Source organism: Arachis ipaensis, chromosome B07, assembly GCF_000816755.2.
Source record: "Arachis ipaensis cultivar K30076 chromosome B07, Araip1.1, whole genome shotgun sequence".
In the NCBI taxonomy this organism is placed as follows: Eukaryota; Viridiplantae; Streptophyta; class Magnoliopsida; order Fabales; family Fabaceae; genus Arachis; species Arachis ipaensis.
This window is the reverse complement of record NC_029791.2, coordinates 39,894,878-39,915,292: the sequence shown is the minus strand read 5'-3', so window position 1 is coordinate 39,915,292 and position 20,415 is coordinate 39,894,878. Positions and strand designations below refer to the sequence as shown.

The 20,415-nt window shown below is 36.9% G+C and overlaps 1 protein-coding gene across 1 annotated transcript; it reads left to right on the top strand.

Annotated features, from left to right (window-relative positions):
* Window positions 10,538–11,407, top strand: LOC107607052. Its single transcript, XM_016309041.1, has 2 exons — window positions 10,538–10,804; window positions 10,889–11,407. The coding sequence occupies exons 1-2, from the start codon at window positions 10,538–10,540 to the stop codon at window positions 11,405–11,407; spliced, it is 786 nt and encodes a 261-aa protein (XP_016164527.1).

Below are 20,415 nucleotides of genomic sequence, written 5' to 3'. Positions count from 1 at the left end.
TATGAGCAACAACCATTCTACGATGCATACCAAGACAATGGTTATGGTGGACCTTTTTGTGACAATCAACAACCCTCACCATATGTCTATGAACCCCCTTCTCAATGTAGCTTTGAACCACCATACTCACAAGTCACCTACAACCAAACACTTCCATATGATCCTAACCCTTATCCACCATATCAATCACCTTATGAGCCATATGAACCATACATAGAGCCACTCCAATTCTAACCCAATTACTCCCAAGAACCACCACCTCCAATGTATGCAAATTGTCAACCACAAGATGAATTTTCTTTTTCACCACAACCCTCCATAGGGGAATGTCCATATCCATCAACCCAAGAGCCATATGATCCTAATCATGTTAGCCAAGCGGAACAAGAGTCAAAGGATCATCTCAAGAAAACACTGGATCAACTTCAAGCAATCATCCATTAAATGGAGTGAGAGGAAAGCTGAAAAGCACACGATGCTCTCATGGCTAACATATCTCAACTTGAGAACAAAGGATTGAAGTGTGTTGTGCAACAAGTGGAAAAGATGGAGGGTGTTGAACCGCTACATCCGTATCATTATGAACCACCCTCTTATCCTGAACCTTTCCTCTCAAGCAATGAACCCTTATATCCACTCCAGTCTCCAATGGATGACACCCTTGGTGTTCTTCTTCAAGAGCAAAGAGAGATGCAAAGGGAGGTACTAGAATTCACGGCTGCCTTGACTGAGGTAGTAAGTCGATTAGCTTCCCAACGTTTGGACACTCAAGGAACTCCCATAGCTACATGTGGAGAATTAATAGAAGAGCGTAGCATGAAGGAGACACTAGAAACTCCGGTGGAAAGTGAGGAATGTGACTTTGTTTTAGAGCAATTGGAGGAAGCCGTACTTGTTGAAAAGGAAGAAGTGGTTGAAGACTTAGGAGATGCTGAACCTCCATAGGAATCTAGAGTTGAAGAGTATTCCTCCAAGAAGCTTGAAATTAATGTCAAGGAGGCTAGTGCACAACCTCCATGGCATATTCCCTATGAAGAATTGGATGGGATATATTAAGAAGCAAGTTCCCTAGTGATGAATGTGCATCCGTAAATGAACTCCTTGAGTTTGAAAAACCTTCTCCAATTGAGTTGAAGAATGATGTGGAAGTGGAAGTCCTTCGGAAAGGTTGGACGGGAGTTGAATATGCTTTGTCAAGAACGTTGGAGACTTCTCCACCTAGGTTGCCGTCTACTCCTTCATTTGAGTGGGTAAAACTTATCTCTATTCACTTTACTATCCCACTTGAGTATGGTATTCTTGAAACCGATGGCCAACTTAGGAGGCTTTGTGGAATGAAGCAAAAGAGAAGGATGTTTAGTGGTTGGAGTTGCAAATCAAGGCTCATCAAGGTTGAGACTTCAAGAGCTAGATGAAAGGGTGGGACTAGTGAACATTTGGTTGGATCTAAGAGAAGAGTTTGGTATTGCATTGAGAATTTGAATTGCTTGCCACCCGGTTAGAATAATGATGATCCACTTAAAGAAGGGTGTAGAAATAAGATTTGGGATCTCGGCATACAAGAGGATCAACTTTGGGAGCTCGAAGCTTGTGAAGAACTTCATCAAGGCTTGGTGAATTTATTTGGGAATGTTGGAGCTTATTGGAAGTCCAAGCGTTGGTGAAAGTTTCAAGATGAGTTCAAGCACAAGCCACCATGACAAGGAGCTCACCAAATGTCCAACTTAAGGACTTTAATTAAAAGTGCTAGGTGGGAGACACCCCACCATGGTAAATTCTTCCTATTTTATCCTTTGTTTATATTGGTAGTAAGTTGCACTTTTAATTTTAGTTGGGTTTATTTGGTTTAAGTTGTGGTTTTACCTGTTTAACAATGTTTGCCATTAATTTTATAGCTTGTTGGTTTATTAAAAAGAAAAGGAGAGCAACCCACGCATGCGCGTGGGCGACGCGTCTGCATCGATGCTAATTTTGCTCTCTGGTATAACCAAACATAGAGTTGTGCTAGAACGATGTGGGAGGGGTGTGAACGAACTGAATTTTCTATCGGTAAAAAATTTCACAGATAAATTCCCGTTGTAAGTATAGTTTCTAAACCAACAGAGAATCCTTTCGTACAAAAACTTTAGTTGTCACTTAAGCAAACCCAATAAAATTAATAACCGAAGTATTTAAATCTCGGGTCGTCTCTCAAGAAATTGCAGGGAAGTGTGTTACTATTGGTTATGGGTTTTTGTTTTCTGAGAAATTTTAAGAGTTGAATAACAGAAAAGTAAAGAATTGTGATTCAAGGCAATATAAATTAAAAGAGATTTATATATAATTAAATAAAAAGCCTTGACCGGGGGAATGATTAATTGGAAGTTCTATCCTTGTTGGAATTCTCTCAAGTGTAGTATCAAAAGGTTGTTATTTTCACTTAGTTAACCCTTACTAAATAAAGGAAAGTCAAGTGATTAAGCTAACTCTTATTCGCAAATCCTAGTCCTCTCCCTTGGGAAGGTCTAGCATTAGTAAATAGAGAATTAGCCAACAACTTCCAATTTAACTAATTACTTGAGCATTCCAACTCAAGTGTCTCCTTTTAATCAACCCCATGTCAAGTTGGGAGTCTACTCTATCAACATGCATACCATCTTCGTTGTTGGGAGAAGAGAGTAGAAAGAAGGCATAATAATCAAATTAATTGGAATGGAAGTAAGGATAATCAACGGATAAAGAAATTAAATAGAAAAGTATCTTTTGCATTAATAAATTCCAAAATAGGGGACATCCAATTGTAACTCTGAACAGGTAAATAGAAAATTAAAAAGAGTAAGGGAATAGAAAACAAACTAGAATAATAAAGACTTCACAGAGGTAGTAACTCTTTGTAATATCCAACTCAACAGCATAAAACTAGGAATCCTAAATCCTAGAAAGAGGACAGAGAGAGCCTCTCTCTCTCTAAAAGCTACCTCTAAAACCTAAATTTGTGAATAATGAATGTTGTCTCATTGAATGAATTGATTTTTCCACTTTATAGCCTCTAATCTGTATTTTCTGGATTGAAAATTGGGTCAAAAATAGCTCAGAAATCGCCCCTAGCGATTTCTTATACGTCCAGCACGCGGCAAAGTCACGTGTACGCGTCATCCATGCGTACGTGTCACGTATCTTCGTGGCAGCTATAGCAAATTATATATGGTTGCGAAGCCCCGGATGTTATCTTTCCAATGCAACTAGAACCGCCTCATTTGGACCTCTGTAGCTCAAGTTATGGTCGATTTAGTACCAAGAGGTCAGGCTGGACAGCTTTAGCAGTTCCTTCAGTTTCTTGTATTCCTTCCACTTTTGCATGCTTCCTTTCCATCCTCCAAGCCATTCCTGCCCTGTAATCCCTGAAATCACTTAACGCACATATCACGGCATCGAATGGTAATAAGAGATGATTAATATTAGCAAATATAAGGCCAAAGAAGCATGTTTTCAATCATAGCACAAAATCAGGAAGGAAAACGTAAAACATGCGAATTGTATGAATAAGTGTGAGAATAATGGATAAAATCTACTAGATTAAGCACATGATAATCCCTAAAAATGGGGTTTATCAGGGTGCCTGGCGCACAAGCCACCCCACGCGTACGCGTCACCTGTAATTTTGCCAATCCACGCGTAAGCGTCAGCGATGCATACGCGTGATTTGTAAAATCGGCGTTAATTGGTGTGAACAGAGAGTTGTGCGAATATGATGCTAAAATAGTGCGTGTAGCACGCGAGTTCACGCGTATGCGTGACTGATGCTCACGCGTCAGTTTTCGTTTTGAGGTATCCACGCGTACGCATGGACGACGCTTTTGTGTCGCATGCCTGTTTTTGTTTTCGCGCGCACGCGTGACATACGCGCGTGCATCGTGTTGCATTCTCTTTTCATTTCTTCTTTTTTCTTTCTCATCTATTTCTTCTTTCTTCTCCCTTTCTTACTTCCTTCTTCTTCATTTCTTTAACTTCTCATCCTTATTCTCTTTCATTCTCTTTTACTTCTTGCATTTACATAGTTTCATTTACTGCATTTTAACTTTGTGCATGTCTTTTTATTTTCTTTTCTAAATTCACTATTTTTCCATTGGTGTTGCATTTTCTACTCCACTGTTGACTATTTCTTCCATTATTTTGATGCTTAGTGACTTGTTTTATATTGTTGGGTATTATTATTCATAGGTCAATGCTAATCTTTTATGACACTTGTATTCCTTTTGCATTGATTTGAACTTATATTGTCTCTCATGACCCACTATCTCTCCTCCAATATTGCAATTTTTGTACTGTTGATATGCCATTTGCTTCTACTATTTTCTCACTTGCATGTTGTAACTACCATGTAGTTGAGACCCTCATTATTTGGCATTATCCCACCCATATTTTATTTGTTTTCTTATCTTTATTTCTGGGTTACTTTTCTTCCTTTTCTCTCTTCTTTCAGGATGGCCACCGAGAAGGGAAAAGAAAAGCTTCTCAATGGGGCAACAGACAAGTCCATCTGCACAACCTTTGGGGAAAAGCATCAGTTGTAGCCACCCGTCCACTTACACATCGTAGCATGCATCGAGGACGGTGCAATCTTTAAGTGTGGGGAGGTCGATACCGACTTCTGTGGGTTAGTTATTTTCTTCTCAACACAAATGTTTAATTTTCTCTGTTAGTTCATTGTTGCATTTGCATGATTGATTGCATGTTTGTTTGATTTTGTGCATATTTTACCACTACTTGGTTGAAGTAATAATTTTCTTTTCAAAAAATTATTTTATAGCATTTCATTAATTTGAAAACATTTTTTTTATTAAACTTGTTTGAAGAATTTAATTTGGAACATGGTTTAGTGCTCGAACACACAAAACCAGTGAGATTTTGAGCCTATTTGATTGGTTGCATTTTATCAACCAATGTTTTATTTTGGTGTGTGTTGTTCTCTCTAAAATTGTGATCTTTGTCTTGCTTAATTCTATATTTTCATTGTTTGATGTATACATGCACTTATGTGATTGAGGCCTTGTTTCACTATAGCTCACAAACCCATATGGCCTTATCTTTTTAATTATCCTTTACAAATCAATGTTGAGCCTTTTAACCCCATTTGTTCTTTACTTTAGCACATCACTAACTCTAAGCGAAAAACAATAATGTCCTTAATTTGAATCCTTGGTTAGCTTAGACTAGTGACTGTGTACATGAATTAAGTGTGGAGAAATTGAGTATGGTAACATTTGGTTTGGGAATTGAGTATGTTAGACTTTTTTGTGAAAATGTGAAAAGATAGTTGAGCACATATTCTTGCATTCAATACCTTAATCGTATGCATTGAGAAAAATAAAAGAAAAAATAATAAAAAAAAGAAGAGAAAAAGAAAAGAAAAATAGCAAGCAATAAAAAGGGGACAAAATGCCCCAAAGTAAGCATTGGTAGCAATGCATATGTACTGTACTCAAATTGGGATGCATGAATATATGGTAAAACATAATTAATGGGTAGTTAGGTTTTGTGTTTTGATTACATGGATTGTCTTAGGTTAGGTGGAAGGTTTAGGTTAATCAAGGATTCAGATTTTAGTCCACTTGACCAAATACATTCCTACCTTGACCCTAACCCCATTACAACCCTTAAAAGACCTCTTGATATGTGTCTTTGTGCATTAAATTTTTGTTTATTGGTAGAAGAAAAGCAAGCCTTAGAAAGCAAGGTTAGTAGAGAATTGAGAGAATTGAACCTTAAACACCTGAGTGATTAGAGTGTATACACTTCCAGTGAGGGTTTGATGCTCGATTCTTTGTTCCCGGCTTTCATGAGCTTTCTTCTTGCAAGTTTACTTGTACTTTATTTTATGATTTGAATTAGTGAGATCCAGTTCATATTTCTTCTTGAAAGATTTATTTACTTTTAACCAAGTAGGCAAAAGCATTTTGCATTTAGTTGCATTCATATAGATAGGTTGCATTTCATAATTTCTACCATTCCTCTTCACTCTTTTAGTTCTCTTGAGCTTAGCATGAGGACATGCTAATGTTTAAGTGTGGGGAGATTTGATGCACCACTATTTCGTGGTACATTTTATGCTAAATTGAGTGGATTTTATCCATTATTCTCACACTTATTCATAGAATTCGCATGTTTTACATTTTCCTTCCTGATTTTGTGCTGTGATTGAAAACATGCTTCTTTGGCCTTAAATCTGCTAATTTAAATCCTCTCTTATTACCATTCGATGCCGTGATATGTGTGTTCAGTATTTTCAAGTTTTATAGGGCAGGAATGGCTTAGAGGATGGAAAAGAAGCATGCAAAAGTGGAAGGAACACAAGAAATTGAAGTTTGGAGAAGCTGGCATCGACGCGCACGCATGGACGACGCGTACGCGTGACCAGCGCATCAAACCAGCGATGCGTATGCGAGACCAAGATTTTTTTAAGCGACGCGTACGCGTGGACGACGCGTAAGCATGACAAAGCGTCACGTGCTGTATTAAACAGAAAATGCTCGGGGCGATTTCTAGACTATTTTTGGCCCAGCTCCAAGCCCGAAAACACTGATTAGAGCCTGCAGAGTGGAGCTGGAAGGGGAATGAATCAATTCATTCAACATTCATTCACACAATTATTAGGTTTTAGATGTAGTTTTCTAGAGAGAGAGGCTCTCTCCTCTCTCTAGGTTCTAGGGTTTTTAGCTTTAGTTCTTCTCAATTTCAGATTTCTACTTTGCTTTTATTCAATTTCTCTTCTACTTTTGATTGTTCTAGTACTTTAGTTCTCGACTTCTCTTATTAATTCCTTTATTTTGTCCATTTAGTTTATGAACTCTTATGTTACTCTCAATTCCCTTTTTAATGCAATTCTATGTTTCATTCTTATGGTTTCTTTATTTCATTGTTGGTTGTTGATTTGTTGCAATTGTTAGTCTTAGGTTTAATTATTTCTTATTAATTTTCTATGCTTTTATTTTGTGTCCACCAAGTGTTTGATAAAATGCTTGGTTGAATTTTGAATTAGTTTTTTATGTTCTTAGCTTGGATTGAATAATTTGGAGACTCTTGAGTTGTCAAAGTCTCTTGTTGTTGGTGGTTGAAAGTTGCTACTTGACTTAAGTCTCACTAACTCTAATCCTTGATTAGGACTTGTGAACTTAAGTTGATTATTGCTCACTTGACTTTCCTTCATTATTAGAGGTTAACTAAGTGAGAGCAAAAGGCAATTACCATCACAAGTGACTATGATAATGGAGATAGGAATTCCAATTATCAATCCTTGCTAGGACTTTTCTTAATTGTTAGTTTAGTTCCTTGTTATTTACATTTCTTGTTCAACATTTAAAAACCCCAAAAAGATACTTTTCCATAACCAATAGTAACATACTTCCCTGCAATTCCTTGAGAGACGACGGATGTTTAATACTTCGGTTAATTTTATTGGATTTGCTTTAGTGACAAACAAATTAAATTTTGATTGAGGTTTAATTGTCGGTTTAGACTATACTTGCAACGCGATAATTTTTGTGAAATCTTTACTGATATTTTTCTTCCGTCACTGTGCGCAGAGTCTTTCTGATGGTGAGCGCGCAGCGACGGTCAGTGCAGAAGGGCGAAGAAGAATGACGGTGAGTTGTGAGTGGGATAAAGAAGCGACGGTGAGTGACAAAGGTGAGTAGCGAAGGTGAGGGTGTGAAGGTGAGGGCGCGAAGGTGGAAACCTTTCTCTGTTTTGATGAAGGTGATGAGGGCGCGAACAAGGTGACTTGGTGAAAAGGGGAAAAAATTTACTAAGTGTTGGTGTATTTGGCTCTAGATATATTAGGCAACATTTTTAAAGTGCACCCAAAATATAACAAATATATTACTCTTTAAAAGTGTCCTCTTTGGTGAGAAAAGTGTACTCATAGATATTAAAATAAAGCTACGCTTTATAAGTGATCTTTATAATATTCAAAGATACACTTTTTAATTGATGCCATAATTATGTTTCTTACTCTCTTATAAAAAGGTAATACAGAAAAAAGCATAACCTATTCTATAAATATACTACGCTATATAACTTAAAAAAAGTGTGGCTAAATGAGTGATTTTTTTAGTGAAACCAATACCAGCATGAATGGTATGAATATTTCTAAACCTCTCAAGTTTTTTTATCTTGATCCATTCAGTCCTATCCGAATAGCAAGCCTAAATTTGTAAAACGTATATCGTTCTAAGCATTATATTTTCGTTTCGGTGCTTTGCTTTACAACACATGTATTCTTGAATGTGCTCTTTGATGTTAGGGACTTTGAGTTATACTACTTAATTACCAAGGATGAAAGAAAAAAACCTTTTGTTTCTGTAATTGAACACTAGTATTTACTATTTAATTTCCAATGGCTTACATCCCTATGTATAGAGATCCCTTTCGTACATAGATACATGACTCATCATTTTTCATTGATTGGCTGTTTGTGATCTCATAGTAATAACCATTCCCATTCACAAATGGGTAGGTAACTATAGTAGCGAGCAGTGAAGCACCACGCTCAGTAACTTTGCACTTATTATTTTTGCAGTATGTTTTCAAAGACTGCCCCACTTTATACGCCGGTTGATAGATGCTTTGTGATTTGGTTTCGTTCTTTCTTTCTTTCTTTCTTTCTTCTACTTACTCTGACTCAAAAGCCTTTTTCTGATTTTTTGTACTCTGACCACATCTTTCTACAGTCACACTTTGTTCCCCTTTTTCTTTGTTTGGCTCCTTCTTATAAATCTTCTATCACCCTCCCATAAAAAGCAAGAACTTTTTCTTCCACAATTTCGTTTCTTGTATTTATTTATTTTTTCTTTTTTCCTCAACTGTTGGAGTATAATTATGATTAATATAATGCATTAATCTTTTCTTTTTTTTTTTCATATTGTTATTTTTTATAATTTGAAAGATGTGATTATAGGAACGGTTCTGTTTATTTGCACGCATAACGTAATTAACATCATTATCAATATGATTGCTTTTGATGGAGATGAGTTGACCAAATATCTCTATGTAGGCTTAAGATTAAGTGGTGGTTAGAATAGAAAGTAATGCAAGTACTAATTACCGACCCAACCTTATTTTAGCTCAAAATTTTGACTTTGGTTTTCTTTAATCAGGATTATGATAAATTATCAAAATAATATTGTAAAATTTATATCATTGACAAAAATTAACTAAAAAAATGAGAAATAAATAGATTTCTGAGAGACTTAGAATTATTTTTCAAAACCCAATTTTTGAACTTTAATTTTTCAAATACGATTTTTTTGGCATTTAGGGCAAGTTTGCCGCACCCGAGCGAACTTCAAGTAGTGTTTCCAAAATAAAAGTACCGGTCGCTGGAGAATGGAGATCAAAATCACAATTTCATTCTCCACTTTCATTCTCATTCTTAGCATTTTTTCTCTACAATGTCAATAAATCCATTGTTATCTATTCATTATGATGGTGAAATAGTGTATGATGAAGAAGGTTCTATCGTTTTTAAGTCTGAGCAACCGATAATTATGTATATGATACCGGAAGTCAACAGTCTAACAGCATTGAAGAATCTGATATTGCATTTCGTCGGAAAGCAATAGAAGAAAATTGTGAAAAAAATTTACTACAAATATCCGACCGAAGTAGATGACAATTTGTTTTATAAAAGATATGTGACAGTTGTCTTGGCTCTGTGGTTATTATGTTTTATTAGACCACGGTTTTGAGAAATATTTCTGTTGTTTTAAATTAGGTATCGGTTACGTGACGACAAGGACGTACATCTTATAAGGTCGTGGCACAACCGATGGACAAATGTTCATCTATTGGAATTATTTGTGTTCTATGTTGAGTTGGGTGGACGAGGATTATCTGCGGATACGGTCGATGATAGTCCGTTAAGTGGAGCTGTTAGACAAAATATTAGAAGGACGATGTTCGATCTAAATATGCCACCTGAAGGTAGTCAAGAGGGCTCTAACATTGAAGTTGGTAATGCTGACATAATGAAAGATAATATTGAAAGTCATGAGGGTTCTACTATCAGGGATCCGATGATGGATCAATATGAAGTTAACCCTGATGATGGAGTTGGTGCTGATGATGAACCAACAGAAATTCCTGATGATGGTGACAAGGAAGAAGAGATGAACTACTACGGTGACACATAAATCACTCTAATACAGCCTGCCATTTCTCGACCAAATGACCAGCCGAATCACTTCTTCAGGTTGAATCTCGATGCAGTGACTTCAGATTGGTCGTTTACCCAAAGAGGCCTCGAAGAGGATCCAAGAAATGAGTTTGAGGTTGGACAACAATTTCAGAACAAGGAAGAAGTCATGTTGGCAGTTAAGAGATACAGCATCAGGAAGGCTGTGGAGTATAAAATAGTAGAGAGTGACCAGTTGAGGTATAATGTACAGTGTATCCAGTTTGGACCCGATTGTTCTTGGAGCATATGCATATCATATCGCTGAAAGCAAGAAAAATGGGAGTTAGGATGTACAATGGTCCTCATACTTGCATGCAAACATCCATGGGCCAAGACCATGGTAGGTTGGATTCAAAGGTGATTGCTCAACACATTTTCACAATGGTCAAAGCATATCCAACAATCAGCATTAGAGTTCTGCAAGGAGGTATGGAGAATCACTTTGGTTATACGGCGTCCGAAAGAAAGGTTTGGCTTGTGAATCAGAGAGTCATTGCTAGAATATATAGCGATTGGAAAGAGTCATACAATGAGCTTCCTCGTTGGTTATTTGCTATGCTGATGTACTTGCCTGGTAAGATTCATTTCATTGTCCTTAGTTATGGTTAAAGTCATCATGTATATGTGCTAATTGTTGATGGATTTTTAGGTACTTGGGTGTAATTTGTGACACAGTCTTGGCCTGGTTCAATCGACACTGTCATGTTTCATTGGATTTTTTGGACGTTTCTGCCATGGATTGAGGCTTTCAAGCATTGCAAGCCACTTATTTCCATCGATGGCACCCGCTTATATGATAAATACAGAGGCACGTTTCTGATAGCCATTGATCAAGATAGAAATGCAAACATTTTGCCTATTGCATTTGCTGTTATTGAGGGTGAGACGAAGGAGGCTTGGTCGTTCTTTCTTTCGTATCTGCGGCAGCATGTGACACCACAACCCAACATCTTAGTGATTTCAGACAGACACAAATCAATCGATGCTGCGTCGAACGCCGAGGGAAGTTTATGGAAACCACCTCATGCATTACAGGCATTTTGTATAAGACACATTGCTGTCAACTTCATGACTCACTTAAAAAACAAGGACTTGAAGAAGGTTCTCATTAACGCAGCATATTCGAAGTCGCAGTGGGAGTTTTCTCACTATTTTGGTCGTCTGAGGGGTGAAAATATAGCAATCGCAAACTAGCTTGAAGAAATACCTCGGTCACATTGGGCGCAGTATGCGGATGAGGGTCGTCGGTTTTGTCACATGACGACAAACAGCTCGGAGTGCATTAATGCTTTCATGAAGGGTTCTCGGAATTCGCCTATCACCACTCTTATTAAGTCAAGTTATTTCTGTTTGGGTGAACTTTTTTCTAGGAAGGGTTCAGAGGCCCTTGCCCAGCTTCACGTCGGTGCTGAATTCTCACAGACGTTGATGAAGGCCATAGAATTCAACTCGAAGCACGTCAACACTATGAATGTTTACCAGTTTGATCAGTGGAGGACTACGTTCATAGTTGAAGAGTAAGCGGCAGTGCCTGGGTTCAGGCAACAGAATGATTACACATTATTTCTCAATTTCATTAAATAATGAAGAAACGTATAAAAACAAATAATACCTCTCAACCAGTGGAAATCGACGAGTATAAAATCCATCGGGCCGTAGCAGCAGAATATGGTGATAGGCCCAGAAGAGCAGCAAACTGACGCATCCACTCAAATTGCGCTGACCATGCTCCGTGGCATGACACATCTGGCAGTTCAGCCATGCCAGCACAACCGAGCTCCATGATAACCCGCCACATCTGTCAAGATCCTTTAGGAGGGGAAATGGTGTGCGAAATTAGAACTCGCAAACTTAACTGGCAAGTGCACCGAGTCATCCAAGTAATATCTCAGGTGAATGAGGGTCGATCTTACGAAGATTGTCAGACTAGGCAAGCAAGAGTTATCCTGTTGGACTTTGTCAGGCAAACTGTAAAGATTGTTTGATGGTTGTAAAACGCATAAATAGTTAAAATAAGTAAATAAAGCAATTAAACAGGTTTGGTGTGAAACAATGATGAGAAAACAATTAAGGCTTCGGAGATGTTTACTTTTCCAGATTAAAATGTCTTACCAACTATTTTAACAATGAGTGATTCATTCTATGGCAAACCATAAGTGATTAAACCCTAATATCTTAGCAATTTAATCTCCTCTAATCCTCATCAACAGCCACTCTCGTGGTCATTCAATTCGAATCAGAGGGTGAAGTTCAGAAAACTAGTTTAGTGCCACAAAAACCTCAATTACCCAAAGCTAACTGAATTTTATTTCACTTATCCTAATTAGTCCAGGTAATTCGCAGTTTAGGAGGAGTGTTTTCAAGCTGTAGCTCAATCGAGATAGCTCTCTCGAGAATCATAAGAGCTCATGTAGAATAAGGGTCATACTCTCGTTCCACCTAGATTCATAAGATTAAGAATGAAAACAAAACCTTAGAATTGAATGAAACATTAATTAAAATAGAAGAATAATAGTTCTAATCCATAGAAATAAACAGAGCTCCTAACCTTAGCAAGGAAGTTTAGTTGCTTATGGCTTACAAAGAAAATAGGGTTCTAAAAAGTGCGGAAGGAAGAAGGGTATAAAAACATTGGATGATCAAACATTGGTTGAACTCCAACCATCCTCTAGTCACTGGCTTAAGGTCAAGCCTACCTAGTTGGCAAGGCCGACCTTGAGCATCCCTCCTCCACTGAGCTCCAAGTACGCAGATGTCACCAAGAACTTGATCCAACATTTGGTCAGTGTTGATCCTTCGAGTGTATGAATGAGGGTCATTTTGTGGCTCTGGCAACTATAGCGCCACCGTCACACGCTCAGGGATGAAATCTAGAATGTGCCCTCTGATCATAGTACGCCAATTCTTTGGCTCCGGGTTCACACTTGTATCATGCTTGTTTGTGACCCAGGCATTGGCATAGAACTCCTGCACCATCAATACTCCAACCTCTGTCACAGGATTGGCTAGAATTTCCCAATCCTATTTCAGAATTCGATACAGGATCTCCGAGTATTCACCGTCCTTCAGCTTGAAGGGGACCTTGAGAATCACCTTCTTCTTCCTCACCACATCATAAAAATGGTCTTGATGGGTCTTAGTCAGGAATCTTGTGGTCTCCCATGGCTTGGAAGTGGGGGCTTTTCCTTTTCTTTTCCTTGAGGGTTCTCTGGTGTTTGGTGCCATGGAGGTAAGAAATAAGGAGATAAAAAAAGCGGAGCTTCCAACACTAAACTTAAAAATTTTGCTCGTCCCCGAGCAAAAGAAATATAAGAAAAAGAATAGCTATCCCATGTAATTCACTTCTTCCATGGTGGTTTGAGCAGTGTCACTGACGTCCCTTTCATAGGATGCATCTTGAGTGTTGATAGCTGAAACTTGCATCCCACTTAGGTGTTGGGAGATCATGCTAATTTGCTGGGACATAAGCTTGTTTTGAGCCAAAATGGCATCCAGTGTGTCCACTTCCATGACTCCTCTCTTCTAATTAGTCCCAGTGTTCACAGGATTTCTCTCAGAAGTGTACATGTATTGGTTGTTGGCAACCATCTCAATAAGCTCATGCGCCTCCTCAAGCGTCCTCTTCATGTGTAGTGAACCACCAACAGAGTGGTCTAGTGACATCTTGGCCATCTCAGAGAGGTTATCATAAAAGATCTCCAGTATGGTCCAATCTAAAATTATGTCGGGAGGACATCTCCTGATTAGCTGCTTGTACATCTCCCAGGCCTCATAGAGGGACTTTTCCTCTTTCTGTCTGAAAGTCTGGACTTCCACTCTAAGCTTGCTCAGCTTCTGAGGTGGAAAGAATTTGGCCAATAATCTGTTGACCACCTTATCCTACGTGTCCAGGCTCTCCTTGGGCTGAGAATCCATCCACAGCTTTGCTCTGTCCCTCATAGCAAAAGGAAAGAGCATGAGCTTGTAAACGTCGAGGTTTACTCCATTAGTCTTTATCGTATCACAGGTCTGTAGGAAATCAGATATGAACTTGTTGGGGGTCCTCCTGCGGGAGTCCATGAAACTAACAGTTCTGTTTTACCAGAGTGATCAGTTGAGGCTTGAGCTCGAAATTGTTGGCACTAATGACAGGTATGGATATGCTGCACCCATAGAAGTCAGATGTGGGTGCAGTGTATGAGCCAAGAACCTTCCTTGTGTACTCTTCAGTGTTCAGGTTTCCATCATTAGCTGCCATATTGGTATCTTCTGCTTCCTTCTCAAAAGTTTCCATGAGATTCTCTTCGGCTTTGTATGCTATAGCTTATTGCAAATGCCGCCTTAAGGTCCTCTCAGGTTCAGGATCAAGAAGGAGTTCCTTGTCCCTGTTCTTGCTCATAAACAACAAGAAACAAAGAAAAAGTGGGAGTTTCTATGTGAGAGTATACAGAGCTCCCAGTGAGGTATCCTAAAAGAAATAAAATAAGATAAAATAATCAATTAACTAAAAAAATCGAAAATAAGGATGGAAGATTTAGCCTAATTTTTTTTCTGAAAATAAAAAAAGAAAGGGGTTTAAATTTTTGGAAATTCAAAAAGAACAAGAGAACACTAATGAAACACCAAACTTTAAAATTTGAAATTGAATAAAAAATAAGATAACTAAAAAAAATTTGAAAATAAATGGAAAAATAAATAAGATAAAGATTCGAAAATTAAGAAAGATAAACAAGATAGAATTCTAAAATTAAAAAGAGAAGTAATTAAACAAAAAAAGAAAATCACTAAAGAGACACCATACTTAAAATCAGAAAATGAGAGAAAATATTTAAGAAAAAATTTGAAACTAGAGAAAAATAAGCAAGATTAAAAATTTGAAATTTAAAAGAAAAGGTAATTAATCAAAAACAAATAAAAATACCTAATTTAAGCAATAAGACAACCGATAGTTGTCAATCACAAATAATTCCTGGCAACAGTGCCAAAAACTTGGTGCGTGAAATGAGAACTCGCACAACTTAACCAGCAAGTGCACCGGGTCATTCAAGTAATACCTCAGGTGAGTGAGGGTCGATCTCACGAGGATTGTCAGACTAAGCAAGTAAGAGTTATTCTATTGGACTTAGTCAGACAAACAGTAAAGATTGTTTGATGGTTGTGATATACATAAATAGTAAAAGCAAGTAAATAAAGCAATTAAACAGGTTTGGTGTGAAACAATGATGAGAAAACAGTAAAGGCTTCAGAGATGTTTACGTTTCTGGATTAAAATGTCTTACCAACTATTTTAACAATGAGTGGTTCATTCTATGGCAAACCATAAGTGATTAAATCCTAATCTCTTAGCGATTTAGTCTCCTCTAATCCTCATCAAAAGCCACTCTCGTGGTCATTCAATTCAGATTAGAGGGTGAAGTTCAGAAAACTAGTTTAGCGCACAAAAACCTCAATTACCCAAAGCTAACCGGATTTTATGTCACTTATCCTAACTAGTCTAGGTAATTCGCAGTTTAGGAGGAGTGTTTTCAAGTTGTAGCTCAAGCGAGATAGCTCTCTCAAGAATCACAAGAGCTCATGTAGAATAAGGGTCATACTCTCGTTCCACCTAGATTCATAAGATTAAGAACGAAAACAACATCTTAGAATTGAATCAAACATTAATTAAAATAGAAGAATAATAGTTCTAATCTATAGAAATAAACAGAGCTCCTAACCTTAACCAGGAGATTTAGTTGCTCATGACTTACAGAGAAAACAGGGTTCTGAAAAGTACGGAAGGAAAAAGATTCTATTTAAGCCTAATTGATCTTCTGCTTTAAATACTAATCTAATAATAAATTCTAAACATAAAAGATATTATTTTAAAATAAAATTACAAAGATAAAATAAGATAAGCCTAAGGAGTGCTAAATCCACTTGGAGACCCAATTGGTGAGTGGCTCGGACAGCAAGCTAGCATTCAACACCAGGATTGGGCGTTGAACGCACAGAGAGGAGTGTGCGCTTCTGACTTCATGCCCCTTTGCTGGCATTGAACGCCAGGTTGGGCGTTTAGTGCCCAAGGGGGAGCTGACAGCTCTTTCCTTTCTTGCTCCAGGCTTCTTCAAACTGCTCCGAATTTCACCTAAAACCTTAGAAAAACAAGAAAAACTCAAAGTAGCGTCCAAAGGTAAATTTTGCACTAAAATCAATAAAAAGTAAATAAAACCTAACTAAAAATAATATAAAAATAACTAGAAAAAAGGGTATAAGATGCTCACGCATCAGGGAGCCACCTGATGTGTACTCGAGAGTCAGATGCATCCGGGAATAAGATACCCTCAATCAACTACATGATATACCCTCTTATGTCCGTAATAGGCACTCCTTAGTGGCGTCCTGCTCCAACTCTCCGCAGACGGTCTGGTGAAACCATGTGAGCTTGACAGTTCACTTGGTCTCTTTGGGCAAGGAACGACAACCAGTAGCTGCTAGCGGAAGTCCTCAATAGACTGTCCATCATGGTGCTGCTCTCACCCACTGGTGCAGCCACTAACAAGATCAACATCAATCTTGAGCCCTAACTGGTAGGTCACGTCCTGCAGGTTGATAGTCATCTCCCCGTATGATAGATGAAACGTGTGGGACTCAGGTCTCCACCTCTCTATCAATGCCGACGCCAATGACAAATCGTGCTCAAACTCCACCATATATGCCACATGCTCAAACCCGGCTCGCCTGAGATATGGCCTAATATGCTCAGGTGGGCGTCTCATCGAACTTCGTCTGGTGCGATGATTCGAGTTGCCTACCAAACGGAAAAAAATTGAAAAAACGAGGGTCAACACATAAAATTACAAATTCACTGTTTATTACAACATAATAAACAAGAGTGATAAAAGTGTACCACTCGATCAAGTCTGCCAGCAATGTGCTCAGCCTGATCCAATCTATAAAGTGTATGCTCGTAGCCCAATAACTGCTGCTTCATCTAACCACACTCTAGTAAAATAAAATAACATATACTGAACTCAGTTCCTTTCATATTAACTAAAATTTTAAAAGACATATTTAAACCAACTAATTGTCTTCCTTACATCTTAATTAGTTTATAAACTTACTAATTAAAATGTAAACCAACTACACGAGGCCGTCAACTAACTCTATAAACATACTAATCAACAACTAACTAAAAACTAAATTTTACTAATCATGTTTTTTTAATCTAGTCTAACTAATTATTTCACTAATTACCATCTAACTCACAACTTAAACTAACTATTCTAACTAAACTAGTAAACAGCAAATGTACTTGAAAATAATAACATAAAAAATCTAACTAACGTGTTATATACTCTAACTAATATGTAAACAATAACTCTAAATAACATGTAAATACTAAATAGTAACTCTAACTAACATGTAAACAGTAAACAATAACTCTAACTTACATGTAAATAGTAACTCTGTAACTCTAGCTAACATGTAAACATTAAACAGTAACTCTAACTAACATATAAACAGTAACTCTAACAAACATAAAAACAGTAACTCTAACTAATAATGAACTTCACGGACATCAAAAGACAAAAAATCTCGTACAGAAGATTTTGAATATCACTAGTGAAGCAGGAACAAAGTGGATTTGGAGGAGAGATTTGGAAAGAAAGCGGCAAAGTGAAATGTCCCCACGTTTATATAGTGTGCCAAACTCTGTTTGAAGTTCACCGGGGGTGCGGTGAACCCTATATAAATTATAGAGTTCGTCGAGGAGTACAGCAAATATCCCGTAAATGCCAGAAAAAAAAATCGTTTTTGGGAAATTAAAGTTCAAAAATCAGGTTTCAGAATTTTTTTTTATTTTATATCAGGAAAAAGAACCAAATTTTCAGATACTATTTTGGTGATAATTTACCTATTAAACTTCAAAATGAAAGTTTCATTCTCTTGCTAATTATAAACGGATTACCAAATAAAATAAAACAATTCCTTATTATCAGGTTGTTCTAAACTCTCTTACGAGTGTCTAAGGATTAGATAAGAGTTTCTGGTAGATTTTATTGTTTGGATTCTCAATGAGTGTGAGCTTGTGTTATTAAAATTGAATAAGTGATGGAAAGTGACTAGTGCTCTTCTTGGTAGTTGATAGTTTTGCATTGTTCATCAGTTTGAGGTAGTTGTCACTGTTTGCCAGCTTTGTTTGGCGTAGCTCTTGCTTGGAGAGAATAAAATTGAGCATGGAAAGTGAAGATAAAAATATTATTGGACGATGCAACTGGTCATGGATTGCAGAAGAAAAATTTTCTTCCTTTCTTGATAAGTATTTCTGCTTTATTGTAAGTTGTTTTCATCGAATTATGGTCATGATGAGATACTTAATTACTCATCTTGTTTGGTGGTTCAGGAAGGGAAAAATAACATATACTCGAGAATTTATGTTATCACTCAATGGATTGGACATCTGCAGAGAGTTTCCTAATGGATTTGATCGATCACTTCTAAGGTAAATTCTGCAACTGTCGGAATGTTGCCTCTTTTTTTGCTTCTTTATGTTGTCTTATATGCCCTTCTTTGGTGACTGGTGTTCTTTCATTATTGTTAGGCTTTGAACTTGAAATGAGGCTAGAAGAAATCAAAGCTTTGTTACAAGATGCTCAACACTCTCCGGTTGATGCGAATAGCGTTCATGGATCAACTTATGTTCTAAACATAGATATGGTATGACCATCTTTTTCTTATTCCATAATTTTTTAATTGCTTTATTTTTGTTGTTTTGAATTGCATGATATGAGTAACTATTGTGTTATATCAATGACATTATTTCAAATTTATTATTTTCTTGTATTGCTATGGCTGGAAATTATTTGTTGTTGGCTATGTATATTGATAATTTAAGATTGACCTTGCGTGACTTCTTTGTTATATGTCTCTCACATTTGATTCAACCATTATTCCCTAATCTTTAAGTTTGAGGATCTTATCCATAATAGTTTAATATCTAAATAATTGCCTCGTTAATTAATTATTTTGATTTTTTATTTTTATAATTGTGAATTAGTTTAGTCATTTTCACATCTCTTGTTTAATTTTGACACTATATCATCATAAATATTTTTTAAATACTTTTTTTTATAATTATACAGGATAATTTTGAGGATGTTAACGAAGATTAAGCTGTTTATCATGATGGTTTATTAGTAAAGATAAAGTAGTGTTGAGAATTGATAGATGTATGGTTGATTAATGACTTTTATTAGAAGATACTTATGTAGGATATAATATTTTGATTTTTCATAGTCTATTAACGAAGGTTCTTTATGGCCTAAAGAAGGGGGTTGAATATATGGCCTTCTTTTAAACTTGATCAATTAAGCCTCGAATCAAAAAGAGAATTTGTGCTTCTGTTTTGACTGCAAGATTAATTATACATGGGACAATTTTATTTTGTCTCATAATGAATGAAATTAGAAGCAGAGCAGAAAAGAGAAAATGACACAACCATGTATCGTGGTTCAGCTACCTTGTGTAATGTAGCCTACATCTAGTTTTCACTACAACAGAAGTAGAACTTTCACTATCTTTTCAAGTACTAGATACACCAATTTTCAAGAATTCAACCTAATCCTATCAAGGACAAACCAAACTTCTAACCAAGCTTGATTTGGCTAGGTTCACTCCCTAGACTTTCAACCACTAAGTGGTCACCCAACTTAGCAAGGGAATCCTCTTAGGATCATGATACAACTACCAAGTGCTCACCCAACTTAGCAAGGGATACCTCTCAGATACAAGATACAAAATAGAAATACAATCAAAAGAGATATGAAATAGTTTTTGGCTTTTCTCTTCAAGTTTCCTCTCTTTGTCTTTTCTCTTAATGGCTTTTTCTTAATACCTCACATATATTCTTTTTACCACTGAAGTGAAACAAAAAAAAAAGATAAAACATACAAATAGAATATTCAATGATAAACCATGAAGGAGATGATATTGAATAGCTTTGAAGCTATAAGATGAACCGGTTTTAGCACTCTCATATGTAACTCTCTATCTTGGCGGAATATTTCTTTAATGTAGAAACACTGTCCAAAATGTTGAGCAAAAATAGTAGAGAAGCACTCAATGAAACTCAAACTTTGGTTCACTCTCCTTGACAAAACTAAAGTTTATTTCTCCTTATATTTTCCTTTCAAGAAGGCAATAGGCTGGACTTTGAGATTGGTCCAAGTGGCTATTTGGTTTTA

Excerpts from the sequence above, each read along its gene's own strand:
- LOC107607052 (XM_016309041.1), top strand. The coding sequence starts at position 10,538 with ATGGGCCAAGACCATGGTAGGTTGGATTCAAAGGTGATTGCTCAACAC. Across the intron at positions 10,805-10,888 it reads CTGGTAAGATTCATTTCATT|TCTTGGCCTGGTTCAATCGA; the intron begins GTCCTTAGTTAT and ends TTTGTGACACAG.